The sequence below is a fragment of the Lipophrys pholis genome (assembly GCF_963383615.2).
Source record: "Lipophrys pholis genome assembly, chromosome: 13".
NCBI lineage: Eukaryota > Metazoa > Chordata > Actinopteri > Blenniiformes > Blenniidae > Lipophrys > Lipophrys pholis.
This window is the reverse complement of record NC_137632.1, coordinates 22,816,525-22,838,960: the sequence shown is the minus strand read 5'-3', so window position 1 is coordinate 22,838,960 and position 22,436 is coordinate 22,816,525. Positions and strand designations below refer to the sequence as shown.

Genomic DNA, 22,436 nt, shown 5'->3' with positions numbered 1-22,436 from the left:
GATGACCTCAAACACTGGAGGCGGAATGGATCGAGTGAGTGCTGCGTCGCTGAGCGGGGCTCAACACCCGGAGAGGTTTTAGAAGGTTTAAAAGATCTACTCCAGCTACTGGCTGAGCTACAATGAGGAATTTAATTCATAATAACAGGAGTTTTCGCCTACGGAAACGTGCACTACTCCAGTGTGGAGTATTGATATGTAAAACGCAAACCTTTTCTGACACGAAAACACAAAAACGATGCATTTTTTCCCTTGAAACATAAGTTAAATGTTGCTTTTGAACTGAAGGTGTGATGGATGTATAATAAAGTCTGAATAAGTTGTGATGATTGAATTGATCTGTTTTCACAGACTGTGATATATGGAAGCCAAATGCTTCTATTTTCAAGTTTTGTCTTAATATTTCAGACTATATTGTTCAGGTGTTTGCTACACTAGTTTGGTAAATAAATAAATAAATTTGTTGTAATTTTCAGACTTTACATCCCTGATTATCATCTAATCCCCAATGTATGTTTGTTTTATCGCTCCATATGGTTGAGGAATTGAACCAGATCTCACTACAACTGGTCAATCGGGACATTTTTAAAGGATTTTATTCTGACTTTGAGTAAAGTTCTGGTTAAAGATCCAACGTGTGAAACAGGGGAGGAGCTTTAACCTCCGCAGCAGACATAATGGGGGTCGGGTTCTCCACGCTTCCCCGCCACTCACCTGCATCTCGTCCAGTTTGGACTGGATGTCCGGGGGGAAGTCGGCCGAGCCGCAGGTGAACGGATCGAAAGGCTCGGCGCCGAACAGATCTTTCCCTGCAAACACAGGCAGCGGATCAACGTCGCACAGAGCCAGAGAAAAAAAAACCTGTCTCCAACAGACTCTGATTTTATCGCTCTTGGTCGTGTTTACACGTTACAGAGCAATTTATCATTGGATGTTGGAATACAGCAACAATCAAGTACCTTCACTGAGCTATGAACACTGGGAGCAGTGGCCCGTTTGGGAGTCACAGGAGAAATCTTTCAACCGCGGTGTCAAACGTAAGGCCCGTGGGCCAAAACCGGGCCAGGATGAGTGAGTAAAAACATGCACAATGCAACAGCGATAGGAGAAGTAGTCATTTATTAGTAGTTGTTTGGTTTATACTCTGCGTCCCAAGAAAGAAAAAAGACTATAATTAATTACATTTAAAGGTTATTATGGCACTTTTTAAACCAGTCCGGTTCACTCAAGATGAATTAAAAATGTGCTTGACATCCCTGCTTTAAACTGAATTTACATCCTCTGTGCAACTATTTACATGTGTTACAAGCATTCAACTTTTTAATCCTTTTTTTTTTTAATTCTTTGAAATTTCTCCGTCTCCTCTCGAGTTTTCCGGCTTTGTCATCTGTTTGTTAATAACCCACAACTGGAAGAATTAACATCTCACGTCAAACTCTGAGCTTCCAAAGTGAGGACATGCACACAGTGGCTGCGGCTCGCTTGGTAGAGCGGGCAGCGAGCCGTTGTTTCTCATTGCGTGATTAATAAACACGTCACGACGCTAGACATTTCCGTTCATGTCATTTTTCATCATTTGGAGTTTTTTTAAAAACTTTTGGAAAAAAGGTTAACATTAGTGATTCAAGTCAAATTTTGAGAATATAAATTCTAGTAGTAATCACAAGGTGGCCTAGAACTCAGATAAACTCGTTCACGGGTTCGAATCCCATGGATGAATTTGATTAACAGTGTAAAGCACTTTGGGAGCTGCTCAATGGGGAAAAGTGCTTTACTGTATAAGTGAAATCCATTTACCATCCACCTGACGGATGAAGTTTGCAAGCTCTAAAAATAGTAAATCAATAATATTGATATTACGAGCGTTATTATATCTGTGTGTTGAGTTCCATTAGTAATAGTGTCACTAATAGTTTATCTGTAGAATGTCATCATGACTCAATTCTCACTGCATTCACTGGTTAATATCGATGTTTTTCTTGCAGCACGAGGACTGACGAGTAGTCTTACGGGTCAAAATAAAATAAAAAGGTGTTACTGGGCTGCTTTAGAAGAAGGGATATAAATCAAGGCTATACCTACTGCTCCGGGGAGCTCGACACCGCTGCTATCTACACATCGCAAATGTATTCCATCTCTAATGGTGAAATGGGATCTGACCATCCAAACAGTTCTCCACTCACTTATATCCGGGGGCAATGTGGTTGGAGGGGGCGGTGGGCAGCCGTTGCTGGCCTGTGTGGGTACCAGCGGCGTCACCGGAGAGAAGGGGACCATGTCGAAGACGTCCGTCGACAGTGGCTTCGCGGAGACGCTGCCAACCTGCGTGCAAGAGTGTCGGAAACGGATTAGATCGAGGCGTACGCAGGCGACACGGCTCCGTGGTGGCGCCACCAGGAGGAGAAGCGGAATACAGAGAGGAAGAGGAGATAATAAGAAAAAAAAAAAGGAAAGCAGAAGGTAGTTACGCGAGGCCGCGGGATGCTGCAGCCCTCGGCAGGTTTAGCAGGAAGGAGAGCGGGTTTGGCAGGCGGAGGAGTTAGTAGGCCGCTGGACAGGTTGGACTCCGGTGAGCTCATGGGGGTGAGCGTGACGGAGGAGATTTCCAGACAGGAGAGAGACTTGATGCTGTGACACCAGAAGAGAGAGGAGGGCCTCTGCAGCATGTACGCCTCGTTATCTGCGTTTATGTGCAGCGGCTGAGGGAAAGACGGCAGAGACAGAGAGCGACACTGAGACGGGGCGGCGGCGCAGAGCGGGAGGAGGCGCAGGTTCACTGTGTGCAACTGCTCTGCTCAGACCCTCGCATAGGACCGCTCAGTCCAGGACGGGGGTCCGTTTAATCACAAGAGGAATATCTGCACACAGAGCTGTCACCGAACACTCTTTAAAAGGTGGCCTGCTTCCACTCCGTGGAAGAAATGTGTTTATTCTAGGTATTTGTGTGGCATTATTAGACCATAATACTACGTTTGTAGTTGAAACGTGGCTTCATCGTAGGTCTGTTGAACAGCTGTGTGCACAGCTGTTACAGCTCCATTCAGCACTGTTAGAACAAAAGCCTCCGGCGGCTACGAGTATCTAAAACCTAAAGTCACTAATGAGTTCATTGACTTTAAAGCTGTTTTCTGCTTGTAGTACTAATAGACCATGTAGTAGCCGATAGGGCTGGAAAAATTAATAACGGCTAATAATGTAATACCTTTTATGCAGTAAAGTTCATGATAGATAGATGAGATGGGATGAGATGAGATGAGATGAGATAAAATAATGTTTTATTTGTACGGTCGCTGTAACAAGAGGACACTAATAAAATAATGCTCAAACTAATAATACATATTAAAAACAATAACAATAATCTAAAAACCACATAATAACAGTTTGTGCAGTTCGCTGATAATAAAAATGGGCATACTGAAAGGGATGGTCGTCATTTTCATTCATTCAATCACAGTTGTGAAAAATAATTTACTATTTTACTACATTTTTGGCTTTAATACATTCAGAATGGCCAACGTTTTTATGTAATTGAATATTACTGAGTATTGCAAGAACGCTATGATTTACAGTAAAAAAAAGCCTTTTGTAGATGATTTTAAAATCTTTTTGTTCTTGCAAATAAATACATTTGTTTCTAACCATATTTTATGCCACTTGTGACTGGGCTCAGTTTTTATTTGTTTGTCCGTGTTTTTTTTTTTTTTTACATTTTTCTTTTTTACCCGCATCTCAGAGAAAGGGCTCCATCGAATTGGTCAAATATGTTTTCATGCAGAGCGAAGCATATTGCATCGAAAAAAAACATTTGTATTCTTTTGTGATACGTAGGAGCCGATATAGCAGGAATGTTGCATAATGGCAAGATTAAAATTTTTGGGTGGGTTTATAAAAGCAATACCAATGCACACCACAAGATGGTGTAGTGAGTCGGTGTAGTGATAAGCCGAAGCGCTACACAACTACAGTTTTTTTTTTTTTAAATGTCTATAAATATCGGTGCAGTTCGTACGAACCGGGGACACATGAGAGATCGTCAGTTGTTCCTCCAGCTCTTGAAGCTGCTTCTTTAACTCAGAGTTTTCTGTTTCCAGCTCTTGAATCTGAAAAAAAAAAAAAAAGAAAAAAAAAAAAAAACACAGTACAAGACAAAAGAAAATAAAATGTGAGTTTGGAACAAATGGGAGATTTTATATCACAGTGACATATATATATAAAATGGGCCATTGCTATGGTTTTTCTAATAAAAATGGTTTCGCGTCGCACAGTCCTACTGCTCAAAAAGCAGCTCAACGAATGACAGATAACTGTGAAAAAACGCAATATGTTCACACATCTCCTTTAAAAAAGTCCCATAAAACTTAAGAATGATTCCACTGAAGGCAACTAAATCCATAAAATCATTTCTAACTTTCTAACTCGGGGTGTGGGTCTCAGCCTGGAGTCCATTTGTTCAAACTTGGGAAATACATCAAGGAAGAAAGAAAATAAAAAGCTGACAAATTTGTAATTTACCGAGAAAAAGTCATTTCCTCACCCAGCTGGGTGAGTTTTGAACAAAGGTTACTCGGACCGGGGGGAGCAGCCATACATTCTCGCCCCGCTGATGGTCTGGTGAGCATTAACAGCAGCAGGATGTTGAAGGTGACGGTCGAAAATGCACTACTACAGATTAATGTTTGCCTTATTTTTCTCACCCTCGTTTCATCAACGCTGAAACAACTTAAAGATTTAAGGTTTGTCACGTAAATCTCATTGCACTGCTGCATTTCAGAGTGGACTGTTTCAGATTATCGTGACCCTTTTTATTTATTCCCTTTCAGTGCCAGGTGCACCTCGACGGACCTGAAAACTACAAGTGTCCAACATATAAACTGCTCGCCTGTCTGTTGTACAAAAAAGCATGTGGGGGGGGGGGTGATAATGCCTCACATGTTGTCCTCACGTGTGCATGGGTTTCCTCTCACAGTCCAAAAACATGCATGTGAGGTCAATTGGTGACACTAAAATTGCCCCGAGGTGTGAATCTGAGTGTGTTTGGTTGTCTGTCTCCGTGTGTTTGGCCTGTGATAGACATGTGACCTGTCCAGGTGAATTCCTGCCCTTCGCCCATAGTGCGACGGGATTGGCTCCAGCGACCCTGAACAGGATAAGCAGTGTCGGAGATGGATATATATATTTCTAATGGTTTTCCAAAAGTAGTATGTGTCCCCATACCTGGAATGACGCCCCAGAGGTAAGGAATTAAAGTCCTCTCTCTCCCTGGCTCGTTTCAGTTTTTAAAAAGTGTGTTGCTAAAAACTAGCCAATCAGAAATCAAACCCTATATAGTGTCTTCGGGAAGTTCAGCCAATCCCAGTCAAGGTAGGCCCTCCCTTTGACCCTCCCACAATTAGGCAGCTCTGCTCTGGCACATGGCACCACGAGAGGAAGTACTTCCTCGCCTTCCTAAGATGGACATGTGTGGGCGGAGCCAGTCCAGCTCACAGAGACACAGCAGATTCTGAATGCAGCTCCTACGATCCAATATTCAAATGGAGGAAAATCAAAGAAAAGTTGGAATTGGAGCAATAAACTTTAAATACAATGTTTTTAGACCAACGAGACCCACATGAAAGTGTTGAAAAGCTGGATAATATGACCCCTTTAAATTCTAGACAATCTTGTTCAAAACGACCTTAAACACATTTAAAGATGGGCGGCCATAAATTCGCACGAATGTCTTAATTAAGCAAGAATGGAGCCCTGGAGTGCACAATGATTCATTCCCAAAGTGGCTGTGCAAGTGGACCATAAAAACAGTGACGATTTCTGGTATTTATGTTCATTACTGACATTGGTTTTATGCTCCGCAACTTAATTGTCAAGAGCAGATCATTTGAAACAACCAATAAAAAGAATCTGCAGTAATAGAAGCAGAAATGAAAGGTGGAGTGAAGTGAAGCTGCGACGCACTCTCTTCTGTAGGCTTCCGATCTGTTTCCTGGTTTCCACGTCTTTGCCCCCAGACTCCAGGAACTTCTTGTAGGCCAAATCGAAGGCCTGACCGATGGTTAGAGTGATCTCCTCTGCCTGAGGCACCAGAGAAACAAAGACTCATTAAGGCCTTTTATTTATTTTTATTTTCTTTCACCTGAACATCAATGCGGCTTTTGTTTATCATTGAAGCGAAACCGCAAGACGTCAAAGTGTCAACATCCGTGAGGATCGGCGTGATCAAAGTAGCAGACGCTTACACATTTCTCACTGTCGAACACGAAGCAGAGGTGTTTGTTGGACTCGGAGTCTTTGCAGATGAAAGTAAATATCCTTTTGTCGGTCTTGTCATCAGCACAGAAGGATATCCTGTGCAACTGGCAGTTGTGCTGCACATCCTGGAAATAAAAACAACAAACACGCTGCATTAATTATTTATTCTCTATAAGGCTGTTGAGTACGAATCAATCCCTTTTATTTATGGGGGTTTACTTTCAGTACACCCTCAGGTCTTATGATCTTGTTTGCCAAATAAATGAAAGTCCAAACGTTGGGCTCACTTTTGTCTTGGGATCTAATATCTTCACGCCATAAATGGAGATTTGTAGTTCCACTTTGGGGGTCTTCTGGCCCTCCGACTTCTTGATGTGCCTCTGGAACTGCCCGTCGGAGAAAATAAAGGGTCATAAAAAGATGTGTTAGTCATGCCAATATGTAAATGGGACAGAAAGTGTACCCCCAGTAAGACGCCAGGACGGATAAAGAAAGTTTGACATGGAGGCTGTTTAAATATTTTCAAGTTAAAAAACGCAAAACCCTTTGTGGCGTTTGTGGGTGTCTGACAATGGTGCGCCGCTGAAAATGCAACTTTTTGAAAACGCTTTAACTTCACCTCCATGGAAACGGTGGGAAAAACTTTATTTTAAAACACTCAACTCCGTTTAGACGGTGGAAATGCTGCTACGGCACACGTGCGAGTGGACGGACAATAACAACAGCGGTGACATACACGCTGACTCCATCGTTTGCATAGTTTACGTGGACATTTTCAAAAATGGCAAAATGATGCGTGTACACCTAAATATTTAAAAACTAAACGGCATATCTTCAGTTAAACTTTCCCGTCTGAAACTTGTTTGCCGCATTGTTTAGTCGGCAACGAGTATTATTAAAGCTCAGAGGACACATTTGCGCAGTTTTGAAACTGGAGAAAACTGATAGCAATAAACCGGAGAAGAGTGCTTAAACAAAGCTCCCTCCTGTGTTGGAACGGAACCGGGAGTTTGTGCAGGGAGACGAAACAGAGATGTAATCATTGAGTCGACGTGTTTTACAAGCAAAATTAAATGCGTGATCCATTTAGTGGGCCCCCTTCTGAGCCAAAAACTATTTAATTCTTCCACAGTTTTGTTGCCAAGTGGTATAAATGCTGAACGAAGTTGGCAATGAGTTTAGGTCAATAACTACTGAAATCAAAAGTGGAGTGTATTTAGTGAGGCAAAAGGACACTTAATCCCCTGGGATTACTTTTAATATACAGTAATAAGAAAAAGATATGGACGCTTTAGGATTTTAGATCCCGACATCGGGGAGTTGTCTGAGGAGTACTTAAATCATCCTGCGGCGAGACACCGGTCCCGAATGGAGCAGTAAGGGACAAATCTGCAGCCCCCCCCCGAGAAGAACGAGAAGTCCTTTAACAGACGGCGCGATCCCACGGAGCTCCGATCCAATCATCGCAAGTGTTTACACCAGGACACAGAGGACAGCGAGACAGACCCAGTCCAGAGAGGAACTGCCGAGAGGCTTCCCCTGAGGAGTCTTACGACTTCAAACTGAGCATTTGGCGGCATATTCAAGTGATTCAACCGGTAAATAGCTTGATAGTTAATCGGGTCAGTTTGGTGTTTGCGACTTTGTCAGATAGATTTTGAAGGCCGTTGGTGGTCGCACGACCTTGACCTCCGCTATCTTTGCACACCTGTGTCATTGTACCACACACCACCACAGAGCTTAAGCCGAGATGGGTGAAATTACAGTGAATCAAATATTTGCATACCACCAAATCACAAAACAAATGTTGGAAAGAATTTCTATGCAGCCATGAAAGACCGTCTGAAAGACCTGAGGCAATGAATGAATGTTTCCCGTCAAGCGTTTGGAAGGCCTCGAGAAAATCTTGCATCATTTTACACAAACATTCCAGGGCCTGCAGTCATGAACAAGTGTGAGTTACCGGGAGGTTTATCTGACCTGAGGAAAAAAAAAAATCCCATTTCTACACACTACCTGACAGAAAGATGACATTATTATCAACCAAACCGTGGATTTATCTTTTTAGCTTCCACATGATCTCAAGGAGAATAGCTGAGTCTGCTCTTATTGCCAGTGTATCTGGGAGAGTAACTATGGAGATTTGGTTCAAAAAGATCAAATGTAATGTAACAATGGATGTCGAGCCCCCCCCCCCCCCCCCCCCCCTTCGAGCGGCCTCCCAGTTTCAGTCAGCTCTTGGCAGGGGGAGACGGAGCGGAGGCCAGCAGGCAGCGAGGTCAGAGCCACGTTACCAAGAAGCCGATTTGTGGCTGTTCCCATGCCTGAAAGCTCTGATCGAATGTCACTAATGTGTCCGGAAAGACACCCGGGTTAAGTGCTATTCATAGGGGAAGATTAAAACTGTGACCGAGCACCTGGCCGGAAACCTGAAATGGTAGAAGTAGCTTGATTGTACGGCCTTTTCAGTTTGAAACAGTGAGCATGAAACCCTGTATTGGGATAAATATGGGAACCTATAACCTCGGAGTCTCAAGCGCTCACTTACGAAGACTGCAAGTCAGATTTAGCTGCCTGAATATGTCACAATACCTATGCAAATCAATATTTCACTTTAAAAATGAAAAGTACTTTTTGGAGATTGAACCGGATGAATTATAATGCTAAACCCAACAAGAAAATTGCCCAGCTCAGCATTTTCTCCCAGTTCTATCAGCTTTCACGCGGGTTGCTTTGGGTGTGATTAGCATTACTGCCCTCGGAGAAAAAAAAAAAAGCTCTGAAATTACCCATTCAGTGAATGGTTTCGAGACTTAGCAGAGCACTTAGACATTTACATTCAAGACTGTACTTCTGGCTACCTGACAGACTCAATCCAATATTCACTCTGTGTTGGTGCCCAAAGATTCCCGGGGGAAATCTGTCGCTCTTAAGCCGCTAAATGCTTCCCTACCCCGGCTAGCTAGTAGCGAGACGCTGGAGTCGGTAAAATGAAGTGGGTTCATCTGAAATTCACCGCAGGAAACTGCTTGATGAGAAGGAGATTTCGCACTTAAACCTCAGAAGAATGATTAAAAACCAACAGGAAGCTGTCGCCGATGTCGTTGTGTTTGGGTCAAATTGTGATTCGTGAGTGTTTGCATGGTTCCGTTCTGCCAAAGCACCCGCAGTTTACTGACTGATGACGTTGAACGGGCTGTCAGAACGTCACGTGCAAATCATATGGTTTCGCAATTCCAGCGTAGGACCTGGAACAGAAAGCCCTATGGTGGATAAATACTCCTTTACTTTCAGATTTACCATCCACCTGTCCCAGGCCGAGAGACCAAACTGCTGTGCTTATCCAGCAGTTCCAGAAATCTGTGCCCGGGAGGTAAGAGGAAAAAAAAAAAAAAAAAAAAAACACTCCAAGGGCACCTTGCTGGTATCGAATGAGGGAGGGGGAGCGTTTGTCACTCTCCCGGCACCACAGCTCCAATCACATCCAAAAAACACTGTGTGATCCCGTAGGACGGGATCTTACCTTCAGCTTTCGGACTGCATCCTTCACAACTTCAGTGCCTTTTGGGGCTTCAACCTCCGTGTTTCCAAGGAACTGGAGAGAAAAGGAGAAGAAGAATATTAATAAATCTAGTACGAGATGTAGTTCTTTTCTTGGACAGCAATGATTTAAACCAGCAACTTTCAAACTTGGAGCCTCAAACCCCCTTTCAGGATGTGGCAGAAATCATGGATGCATATCATACTTTTGAAGGTACCGCTGTTTGTATGCAGATGACACTGTCGTGTGCTGGAGTGTTTTTGGCTTCCCTGTATTGTTATCGCAAAACAGAGATCAACCTGGGGGTGTGAGGACTTTCCGAAAATCAACCTGGGAGGGAATCACTGATTGGAGCAATTATTCCACAACCTGCACAATCATTTTTTGGGGGCCATGAACGACAAGAAAGACATTTTGAATATTACAATTATGATCACAGAAAACCAGAAAGTTTCCGAAAACCTGTAGTTACATAAACTGTTTGTCTTGAAAAGGCATGGTTTGTTTTCACACGCTTGGAGCGGCACTTCTGCTGTTCTCCAACAGATGGAGCCATTCACCTTTCTGCCGGGACACGGAGCTTTCGGTCTGGAAGAAGAACATTAATTGATCCAGTGGCAGGCACGCGCACACACACATGCACACAGGCATGCACACGCACACACACATGCACACAGGCATGCACACACACACACACACACACACACACACACACACACACACACACACACACACACACACACACACACACACACACACACACACACACACACACACCTGCATTGCCTCCCCCACCTTAATGTGTGAAGCCTGTTCCAATATACAGACTTGGTGTCAGCCTCTCAAAGGTTGGGTAGGGAAAAATAAAACACAATAAAAATGTGTCTTGCCGGAAACGTCTCAGACTGATGAGAATTGTCTCGAAGACACAATCAAATCTGTGTGAAGTCTACCGTGACCGAGCTGTGCGAACTCTTTTCTCAGTTTCGGGTGCACCGTGCAGACTGCCGTCTCTACGGTATGTGTGTGGGGATTGTTTTGACTCACAAGGGGCGTTTTGCTCCATAAAATAAACCCCCATGTGCTCAGAGCGTTTAATCATCTCGACAATTATTCATTATTACTGCGGCAATTGTTTTGTGTAAGCGGCACAAAAACAGGTTCTGATGTCTGACAGTAGTTTTAAAAAGTAATAAATCTGAATTATTTATCTAACATGGAGCCTTCAACTTGTTTTCTTTAAAAACGACGCAGGAGGAAAACAACCAATAGTCAACCTGTGCTTATCAATGAAGCCGGAGAACAGACTGGGGCGGGGGGGGGGGGGCTTATACCAAAAGTGTCAGCGTTCCACACCGGTGTGACAAATGTACTCTACAATCTGGCGGTCATGTCTGGAAGAGCTGCTGACAGATGCCCCAGAATAGAAACGGAGAAGCGCTTGTTCCTGACCAGTGCATCGACGGGCTGCAACCGGGGAGGGAGGCAAAGCTCGGAGGCTCATCCATCAAGCGGTGCATGCAGCTGAAACCCGATCCACGCCTCTCCTCACTACCTACTCTCACTTTCGGGCACACACACACACACGCACGCACGCACGCACGCACGCACGCACGCACGCACGCACGCACGGGATTCCAACCCCCGTGCCAGGTCTGATAAGTTCATCGGGATGACACGTTGACGAGCTGAGTCCCACCCCGCTGACTAGACAGTGCTCACTCTCCTTGAGGTTTTCCTTTTTCTCTTGTAGCCCACGGGTCCGTTTTGAAGCTGCACCCGCAGAGCGCTTTAAAGACTCATGCGGGAGACTGACTGCTGCCTCCGCCGTCACATAACGCTAATTAATCACCAAATATGAAAACACCGGTAGACCCGGCAAGACCCGGCTGCTGTTCCGACTGTCTGCAGCTCCAAATCTGCCGGTTTCGTTTCCGAGCTCGATGGCATCGGCAGGTTTCATAACATGTGTGTTCGCTCCAGTGAATGATTACCTTCATCGATCAGCCTCTGAATTAATTGTTTTGTCTATCAAGTGCCACTAAACATTGATCGAACGCCTGATCTAGAGCCTCACCTCAAAGAAGAGAATGATGCCTCACGGCATGGTGCTGTCTTTAAAGGCTCACCAATTAACTTGAAATGTTTGGACACAGTTTTTACACTGTGGGATGAGATGGTAGTAACATACGTTCCCTAGTTCTTTCGGGGTGAGGTGGAAAATGTCCAACGTTTCTTCGTTTAACTAGGTTGGTTCTGCAGCTATGATCGTTCTAAGGTAATTCCCCTCGATGTAAGAGTCGCTTTTTGATTTTATTTTATTGAGTGAGCATTAGAATTAGAGAGAATATGTGCAATGTTCATATGTTCTGAAGTATTCATGGTCATGGAAATAGAGTACTTAAGCAGTCTGACATGCTTTACATGATTAGTCACCGTCACCTTCTCAAACAGCAACGTTGACAACTTGTCCCTTCTTCAAGGACACTTTGACATATTAAAATGGGGGAAAGAAGTACCCACCGTTAGATTTTAAAAGACCCTATTTAACATTTCTTTTACTTATAGTGAGGGAGGGGTGGTTGGAGAGAACTGTACGTCTGTGGGTGAAGGCAGGGCCTCTAAGATATCGATTATCTGTGCTGCATTTTAATTAGTGAAAAGTGCAAGATGAATAAAGGTTGATTAGTTGATTGGTTGGTCTTTACATTTACAGCCTTTGTCATTTTCCACTTCGTGTATGACTTCATTATTTTATACAGCGGTGCGACGGTTTAACTGGTGGTACATTGGGTTAAATCTTGCTCTTGAGTATGGTACCCTGGTTGGAATCCCAGTTGCAGCAGGAAGTGCATCCAAAACTGCCTACAGTAGATTAAAGAAATCACTGTCGCGGCCAGAAAGACACAAATTAGAACAGAAGTTTTCCACTAAAGAGTGTCAATAGCTAATAAAACATACCGCGTGTTCACCTTATCAAATATAATTAATATGAGGGAAAGTGAATTAACCGAGTTGATGTGCAAAGTTCAAGCGACCTACAGGCAGGTGGATAAATATAAATGTCAAAGTCCTTCAACATCGCCAGAACTGAAGTTAAATATGTTATTAAGCAGAAGGACCACGGCCCAGATGACTTCATGTTAAATTGAGTAGCTGTGCGAGGGAGTCACTACATAACATTACTCTGCCGAAATCAATCTTCACTTTAACATTCGTGAGTTTGTAAAAACCAAAAGTCATGGGGGAAATCATCCTGTCAACTTTTTAAGTCAAAAAAAAGCAATCTGCATAAGTAATCGCTTTTTGATGAGTACAGCACAAGTTAATTTTATTGAAAACAGCTTTTTAAGACTTTTTCTGACAAATAGTTTTTGTTGTTGACTGGAACTAAAGTTCATTTGACTAATGAAAACCAATTTGCACATTTTTAAATGAACTTTCCCCCCAATAGTCATTAAGCCTTGGAGTTTAAGGAGTTGTTTCTTTTTTTGAGAGAGAAAATAAATCATGAAATAAACATTTTTGCAATTGACTAATTGTTCAAAAAAACATTTTAGTAGAGGTCCCGATGTGAAAAAGTCAGTTTGTTGTATCGCGGACTAATTATTTGGGGTATTTTACTTCCAAATAGTATCACAAAGCATGTAATGAGGATGTCACCTTTAAATTATTCTAATGAAACAGTCTCAGCTTTGTCGCAACACAACTCATCAATTAAATGGTGAACAGATTAATCCGTAATGACTACAACATTAAGTTTGACACTTAATACGAGAATCAAAATGCTCTTCGGGTGAATAAAAATGCAACTGGAACCAAACAACAGCAGCTGTCATTCGTTTATATGGGGTGCCGTTTATTGTGTAACGTATCTGGAAAAACCTCTCTTTTGTCACGGCAATCCATGCAGTCCTTGGCTCGGCCGAGACGACAGAATCAAGGAAGAGCACGAACTAATCCAGCCACCTCAATAGTATTCCAAGACATAAGACCAAGACCGGTTGGTTTTAATCTCTATCCATCCCCGTATTTCTTTCTTAACCATAATTTGAACCTATAAAATCAATGTTTGCTGTAACAATAAACTCAGGTTTGGACTTGACTCTAACCTCACCCTAAATCAGATGTGGGCAAATCATCTGGTCTTTCTTTGGCCCTCGTTTACAAAACGTTTGGAAGTGAAACAGTCCAAAAATTCTGCATTTTCACTTGAAACTTTGCGTTTAAGGATGTGTTAATGCTGTGTGGTTGACTCAGATCCCAGCAAATGCAACTAGACAGGAGACCCTCATCCGTGAAAGAGCCCGATATCTGAAGATCCACGTTCTTCGTCAGTTCTCTAAGTTTTTAGGGGCAGATTTAAGTGGGTGTTGGAGTTCCACCTCCGCTCCAGCGCGGCTTTGCCGGAGCACAGGATGCAGGATGACAGATGCGTCGCCTCACGGGAGAGAGATTCTCTGTCGAAATGAAGCAGAAAACCCAGACTGACAGAGAAATGCTCCCCAAGAGAGACGTTCCTCCTTCAAGAAGCGTTCGCTGGTATTTGAAAAGCAGACCTCTTTTTGAGAAAAAAGAAGAAGTGTTTTGCAGCGGACCACGATTCCAGTGAAGACCGAGAGTGAGATTTCACTTCAAGTTACTCTCTCATCAGGACCAGGAGTGCTTGCTCGCTTTGACAAAGTCCCTTTACATAAACACATGCAGGATCATTAAAAATAAACAAATCAAGAAAGCTAAAACACACAGAGACTCTTTCAAATGAAAATTTGAAAAGGAGGACCCCCCCCCCCCCTTCCCCAACCACAGCACCATGGGAGAACAGCTGCCTTGGAAGATAAATAAGGGAACATCTAATTTTTGACAGTTCACTTGAGTTGGGAAGAAAATGAAATCCAGCCCTCCTTGAAAGTTAAATTATCAATGTCAGTTACCCAAATTGAAATTAAATGAACGTCGGGCTGATTTGATGTTTTTGACACTCGGATCTGAGACAACGCGTCCAGAGAGAGCGGGGCATTACCAAAGAGCATGGGCTGTTGGCCTCCATGAAAAGACCCGGCTCTATCAGGAGACATGCATCAGAGAGCACATTGACTGGGAGGTTTGAGGAGAGGGGACACACACGCACCCACGCACGCACGCACAACAGGAAGGATTCAGTATTTCACTCCTTAAGCCTCTCACTTTTTTTCTTCTTTCTCCATTTTACAATCACACTGCTCTTCCCACACCTCATTCCCATGCAACTACAGGATGGGAACACCTACCTTGGCATTGTAGGGTATGTAATGCTTGGCCAGAGCCTCCGGGGTGTGCATCCAGGATTTATCTGAAACGATACGAACAGCTCACTCAGCACAGCAGCTCTAATCCGTGCACTCTTTTCAATACGGTTAAAGCAGAGGGATGAAATCTCACATGGGCCAGCATGTGGGAGATGCATATTGAACGACAGGACAACAAACTTCTAAGGGCTGAAGGCAGGAATGAGTTGACCGAATGCAACACGTCCATCTCCATAGATAATAACCGGTCCAATTTACAGCAAACTCGTGGAGCAGTTCCAGGGGAACAGTGGGAGGTTAAAGGGTCTGTTCCAGGGCAAACCGTGTCAGCAATTAGTAGCCGTTTGTGATTTCCCAGCCCAATTTGTCCTGCAAGATAGGTGCATGAACTTGAGCCCGATAGTCACAAGGCTGCACTGCGACTCGCTGCATTCAATGAGAAGGCAAAAATGTGGGTGGAAGCAGATGTTAAAGTGCTCTGAGCGGGGCCAATTAAGGGGGGAAACGTATCCTTGCAAGAGGAGAATGTTCCCACATTGAAAACTACAGTCACCTGTAACTGAGACTTAGTAGTGCCGCTACAGAACGTATAAAGGTGACATTAAAAAGGCGAGCAGATGGGGAAATGCCAGGTTCAACAGACTGCAGATACAGTGGTAAAAAGCTCGCGACAGCTAAAGTTGGTACAGCCCAGGAGTTTTCAACCTTCACAATGAAAAGCAACTTTTCTAAAACGCTGCTACTGCGCATGTGCGCCCACGGCCGTAGAAAATAGTTGTCCTGCACATGAGCGACTAGATGATCAAAAACAGCAATGTTTCCTCCAGAGCGTCATGACTCCTGGTCTATTATAGAATCTTATATATAGTATATTTACAGGGACATTATGGCACCATACCCTCCTGACATCTCCACAAACCACCAACTCAAATCACAGATTACCAGGTTTGATTCTGACTTCTGACACCATGATTAGATAAACCCTAACATGAATGTGTATAGTTCAATTAAGGTCATCGTGCCTCTTTGGTTTGTTCATAACTATTTGTGCTTTCTTCGTTTCGGGCAAGCAGGATTTTATAACCTACTTGCATCAAAATAAGAGAGAAAAAACACATATGTATGTGTGTATATATATATATGAGTGGCGGTGTTACACCCCGAGGAGGGACGAGACATACCTTGAAGGACACAGGGAAACGGTTGGATTTTTACCATTTTTATTTAAATTTCTCTTAATACGCTTGTTGGTTTTTAATTCAAAAAAAAGTGTTGAACCTGAAAAGCAAGCGGGTTAGGTAAAAACTAGAACCCGACAAAACCCCATAACCACCCCGTGTCCTAAACTAACAAAATATCAAAAGAACAAGTACCTGGTGGGCTGGCAAAAACAAACAAACAGGTGCGGTACCGGGCCAACCCTGTACAGGGCCGTAGGAGCCGGTACCAACACCCAATCTAACAAACAAAAACCCCAACCTACTTTTGAAGGATGAACAAAAACGAAAACAGGACCGCCGGCCCCACCAGGGAAAAAGGATCTGCGCTAACCCCCCACATACAACGAAGGCGGAAGAGCCGAAGAGGGCAGCCGCCCGGCTGCGTGTTCGAATGGGAGTGATCGAGAGAGAGGAGCCCTCAACCCTTTCGACACCGCCTATTTATAGGCGGAGAGGCGGGCTTTAACGAATCCTACAAAAATCATAACTATCAACAAATACTGAAATAATCCCTCAAGAAAACCAACAAGGGGATATAGAGATAAATTTACTTCCCGCCGAAAAATATTACTTTATATATATATATATATATATATATATATATATATATATATATATATATATAACTAAATAAATTGACCTCTCAACGGAAGTAGAATAATAATAAAAAAACCTTCACTAATTCCTAACAGGCGGATGGAACGTATTGTTCTATTTCAAAATGTCGTCAAAGATTTCACTATCAGTTTAATCTTTTTGGTGTGTTTTGAGTTTGAATGATATCAAACAGCCTCACAATGTGTGTTACATTAAGTTAAGATCTCTTACAAAATCAATCAGATCAGATATTCAAGATAGTTTTGTATCTTTCACAAAGGAAAAAGCTCATAACTCAACACATTAAAATAAGTCGATGTTGAATTACTCTTTCCCCCCCCCACAGATTCATGAAACAACCTGGAGCAGATTCGTAGAGCGGGAGTGTATTTTTCCTCTTTCATTTCTCTACATCTGTAACTAAAGTCATTATGTAATAGAATGTGAGTCCCTTTTTCATTTTTTTTCTTTCCCCAAACACTGAACTGTCCTCAAACCTATCTCTGAAAATCACTATAATCAAAAATTGGTGGCAAAACAAGGAAAAGACTTGATCTATCCCAATGCCTCAATCTCCATCAATGGAGAGGAACTGTAAGTAGTGAGACTCTTGCCCATTAAGACATCAAGGCCCGCCTTAACAAAGCCAGAGGTGTTTTCAATCGACCCTCTAACATCTGGAGCCTCAAAACAAAGGCCCTGTCCACACCAGCCAAAACAATGTTTTTTTCTCCCCAATGTTATAGAAAAAAAAAATTGAATTTCCATCCACAAAAGAAAAATGTTTTCGGGCTCCTAAAACACGGCGCTGTGTGGATGATCGGCCAAAAGCGGTGCAATGTTGAGGTTTTTCTTTTGTATGGCCCTGAGTGCTGGAGAGATGAGAAAGGTTGATCTCTTGACATCAAATCATGTAGAGAGTCTACACAAAAGAGTTTGTATGGGCGAAAACACACTCATCCACATCAGCACTTTTTTCCCCTCTTATATCTGGTAAACTTAAAACCCGCCAACCCTAAAAGTGTGAATGTTATAGTTTCATTGTTTTCAGGTATGCGGGTTCTCGAAGGAGCCGCACTCCTAATGTGCAATCCTGTAAATCGACCTGAAACACAAAGTCGATGATTTGTAAAACTTTTCAGTAGATGAAAGAAACCTCTCCTGGCGTTTTAAACATCTGTGTTATTGTGATAACAAGATCTCGGATTGTGTGCGTGAAGAGCTTTTTGAAGGCGACTCCGCCATACAGGAGCGTTACGCCTCTGAAGTGCCTCTGTGTTGAGCTTTGCCATTTGCAACGGTAAGTGGAAGATACTTTTCTTTTTCACTTGCAGCCAAACTGGATTAAACCAAATTCTGAGCTTAAAAACGCCATTTCTCCCAGAACAAACACACCCTTCTAAAGCGACTTCACAAGCGATCAGCGGGGGCAATCTTCCCTTTTAGTCGTCCGTGTTTCAGCAGCACAATGATTATTTTAAATATTATCACACGTTGCATGCGGCTGATGACTTCTAGTGGCGTTGCCCTGGGGGAGGTCTTCCAAGATTACACAAAGGAGGCCAGAGATCACCACGGGTCACCGACGACACAATGCAAAGCGCCCCCCCCGCCCCATTATTCTTCTTTTCTTTTTTTCCTCCCTGCATTTCTTAATCATCGTCTGATTAGAGATTTCTTTCCTTCTTCATTTCCCATTCATAAACGGCTTATCTCCCGGCTAATGAATCTTGTGACAAAAGATGCATGACTGTGACCTTGGGGGCACTCGACTCCTGGAGGTTGATTGCGTTAATCAAGACTTTGCAAGGTGCGACCGATGTGGATCAGCCTCGGCATAGCTCCGTTAATGACTTTGTTTACATTGATGTTGCCGGCTAAGTGGCTTGATGAATGTAAAGTCTGCTCTAATTAATGTTAATTTGGTGGCCCACATTTGCTTAATTTTTTATTGCTTATGGATGTTAGGCTCCTATACCGTTGGCTCACAAAGGAAGTCGTGCCTTCGGTTTTTGGAGGTGACAGGAAACATCCAAAACTCACTAATCATTTTCAATTTTTCTCCTTTATCCTGCATTGACCCGTCACTGTACCAACTAGGCCACAGCCGCCTCCAAACAAAAGGGTTTATATAAGTTATTCCAACAAACTTGAATTCAACTTTTCGAATAAGTTCTGCTGGTAAGTTCGCCCAACCGCCGTACACTGAGGTGCAACCTGGAACCAGTGGTGCGGTGGTCGCTGTTGAAGTGGGTATATGCTGGATGTGGGCTTCCTTTGAAAACAAGCCAGCGGCATCTAAGAGAATCCATCCAAAGCCAACTAGAAACGGCATCCTAGGGGGAAAAAAAATAGGCAACCTGGCTCGTAGATACTGCTGAGTGGTGCATCAGGGGTTCTGGAAGTGGGCGTAAATAATGCTGACTGAAGAATAAGTGGCTATACGTCGTATACCCACGTATACCATGGACTACACCACTGTCTGCAACCGTCTCCTGCAATCAATCATCTATCGTGAATCAAACTTGATCGAGGAATGATGCGTCTTCATTTGCCTTCTCAAGCTAAAGTGGGCTAAGATAGTACAATTTTCCACACAAGGTAAACAGAAGAAAAAAAATAAAAAAAACAGAAGAGGAGCAGTGAGGTGCTGACGCAGCAGGATGGCACGTCGGCTGCCATTTGATTAAGGTGTCAGCACACAGTGTTCTGATTAAAGAAGGGGAGGTAGGAATGGTGTGTGTGTGTGTGTGTGTGTGTGTGTGTGTGTGTGTGTGTGTGTGTGTGTGTGTGTGTGTGTGTGTGTGTGTGTGTGTGTGTGTGTGTGTGTGTGTGTGTGTGTGTGTGTGTGTGTGTGTGTTTCCTTCTTGCTCTTTGTCACATAAGCCACATGAACCCTGGGAGATTGGCGAAAGCAATGTCGTGGGCACCCCATGGGAGGATTGACTGCCGGAGCATGAGGAATAGAGGTGGCAACTGAAGGTCACTCAGCGTGGATGACCTGTCAAGCTCTCGATAAAGATGAAGGAATATTCAGCCTATGACGGCCTGAAAAAGTGCCTGTGAATCTCTGTCGCGCTGTAACGTATTTCCTCCTGAGGCGTGTCGCGTTTCGCGCAGAACGCCTGTCGACATGTGGAAGCATAAAGGTCACATGCATGTTGCACTACTCCAGCTCCTTCCATTGATGAACTTAACCCTATTGTGTAATAGGATTTGTGAAATTGGCTATTAAGGTGTGTAATGTTCGAAGGTTATGACCCCATAAGGCAGAGATGTCAAACTCATTTTAGTTCAGGGGCCACATACAGTCTAATTTCATCTCGAGTGGGCTGGGCCAGTAAAATAGTCCCACATAAACCTTTAAATTCAAACTTTAAGGTTTTTCTGTGTTATGGCACAGAAAATATGTGATAAAGTGTATACAGTTTGGGTCTCAAGTGTTGTGTCCGCTACTCTTAAAAAAATTATTTTTAAAAAAATCACTGTTTTGGTTGAAATGTATACAACTTGCTTGATGGTTTGGCCAGATTGGAACTTCTTGCGGGTCGGTTCTGGCCCACGAGCCTGATGTGTGACTCCCCTGGTCTATTATGCGGCTGCATAACAATAAAAAAAAAAAACAATGAGATATTTGAGTATGAAATAATACAGGATAATTTGAAATTTACAGAATTATCAGAAAATAAAATTCTTCACAGTCAGTCAATCTGTCGTGCTCAACAAAAGAGCTTGGCCATTCAAAACTCAGCGAAAACTCTTTTTAAATATACACTTTTAGTATTTACTCGGCTTCACCTTCCCTACATAGTACCGGGTGAGATCAGAAATTGATGACTGTTGTGTAAATATCAAGATGTGCGGCGGAACGGCAGCTCAAAAGGAGAACACTGTGGAACGACTGGCAGGCCAGTAAAGGACACTCTTGAATGAGAGTGCTTCCACTGAGTGTTGGCCTTTGAATGTTTTATGCACTGCTTTTTAAACTCCATCTAGGTGGATGTGCAACGTCTGATGGTGACTCTTCCACTTCCATGGAGTCTGCCTTTTATTGGCAATTTTTCCCTGGATATTACAAAAAGAGTAATTCCAAATGCAAATTTCTTTGCTCGAATTCCATTTGGCACTCACATGTCCTGAATATAAAATATACCTGTAAGCATCTGTGTGTGTCAGTCTTAAAGTGAGAGGTTGTACGGCATGAAACCTGCTGCTGTCAGGCTATATTATAGTGTCATAACGTGATTACTCTAACCGTGGTCCATTCAACAGCTCTAATCTAAAAAAAAAAAAAGACACTTTGCTTGCTAAACTTTCTCGCAACTGATTTCTTTCCTCTGATATTAATACATGTCGGCAATAAGATCTGTATTTTACTATTTAAAGTAGGACAGCTCACATTTACAGATGTATCAACAATGGCTTTGGTATAAATATATTATAATATTAGAGTGTAAATACATATATGAGTATAAATTAGACTCAATATTTAAGAGAGACAAGATATTGAAAGTTATCTTGGAAAAAAAAATTTAATTTGCAGAAGCATTCAATCATTGCAGAGTTTATGACAATTCAACAGCCATAAAATCAAAACAAATCCATTCAAATCGTTTGAGGGAGAATAAAAACAACCCTAAACTATGTGCTGGACTTCTCTCCAGAATATCAAAAAGCTATAAGATTGATTGTAAAAAATGAAAACTCCATAAGTCCATAAACAATAAATCACTTTGCTTCCAACCAAAAGTCACCGCTGTTGCCTTCTAAAGCCTCATTTACACGACAACGTTTCAAGTGAAAACGTTTTCGTTTCAAAAATGTTTCGCATTTACGCAGCAACGATGCCTGTTTACAGGCGAAGGACAGAAATGCAGTTGGCACGTTGGGCCACACGTGGGTGTTTTCTCGTAATGGACCCACACACACACACGCACGCAGAGAACAATGCGCGATAAACATTAACGAAAGTAAAGTTGCTTACTCAACCCATTCCCATGGAGACGGAGTCAGAGCTTTTTCTGAAAAGTTCCCCTTTGGGAACAGTTTTCAGAAAGTTGCGTTTTCAGTGGCTCCAAGCATCGATGTCGTTTAAATTGGGCTTAATAGATTGAAATCGGATATATTGGCAAGTCTGAGAAGTGTCTACAATACTGCACATAAATACCTCCTCTAATTAAACAAAGCAGACAGACATAAATGGTTAATTGTTTGGCTTCAGGAAAAGAAGAAAAAAAAAAGGCAAATCCAAACCAGGGAGTGTAAAAAAAATGCGGCTTTGTAGAAGTGACAATTCCTAATCTCCCCAGCCATAAATTACACAAACAAGGGAGGCGATACAAAAGTCCAAATTCACTGAGCTTAGAGGAGAGTCTGGCTCTGGTGATGCTGTGTTTGGGCGGAAACCTGCCCAGAAGCCATCACCAATAATTCAAAATTGGGATGCTTCTCCTCGAGGCCACAACATCCTGATAATCTGTGGATTTATTGATGGTTTGGTCTGTTACAAGGTTATCGCATCAGTGTCTCCTTATCTGCCGGCCA

The 22,436-nt window shown here is 42.9% G+C and overlaps 1 protein-coding gene across 12 annotated transcripts in view; it reads right to left on the bottom strand.

The window, feature by feature from the left end:
- The window catches only part of gulp1a (GULP PTB domain containing engulfment adaptor 1a), a 92,103-nt gene that overhangs the window by 2,299 nt on the left and 67,368 nt on the right, over nucleotides 1–22,436 (bottom strand). For 5 of the 12 annotated variants that reach the window (XM_080478360.1, XM_080478359.1, XM_080478352.1 and 2 more), the window contains 8 exons: nucleotides 15,058–15,119; nucleotides 9,770–9,841; nucleotides 6,534–6,632; nucleotides 6,234–6,371; nucleotides 5,953–6,069; nucleotides 4,014–4,100; nucleotides 2,184–2,322; nucleotides 715–809 (listed from right to left, as the gene is read on the bottom strand). In XM_080478360.1, coding sequence (XP_080334486.1) covers nucleotides 715–809; nucleotides 2,184–2,322; nucleotides 4,014–4,100; nucleotides 5,953–6,069; nucleotides 6,234–6,371; nucleotides 6,534–6,632; nucleotides 9,770–9,841; nucleotides 15,058–15,119 — 809 coding nt within the window. Of the gene's footprint in view, nucleotides 1–707; nucleotides 810–2,183; nucleotides 2,323–2,468; nucleotides 2,700–4,013; nucleotides 4,101–5,952; nucleotides 6,070–6,233; nucleotides 6,372–6,533; nucleotides 6,633–9,769; nucleotides 9,842–15,057; nucleotides 15,120–22,436 lie in introns of all 12 variants that reach the window. The other 7 variants (XM_080478353.1, XM_080478349.1, XM_080478354.1 and 4 more) reach the window with 3 other exon arrangements.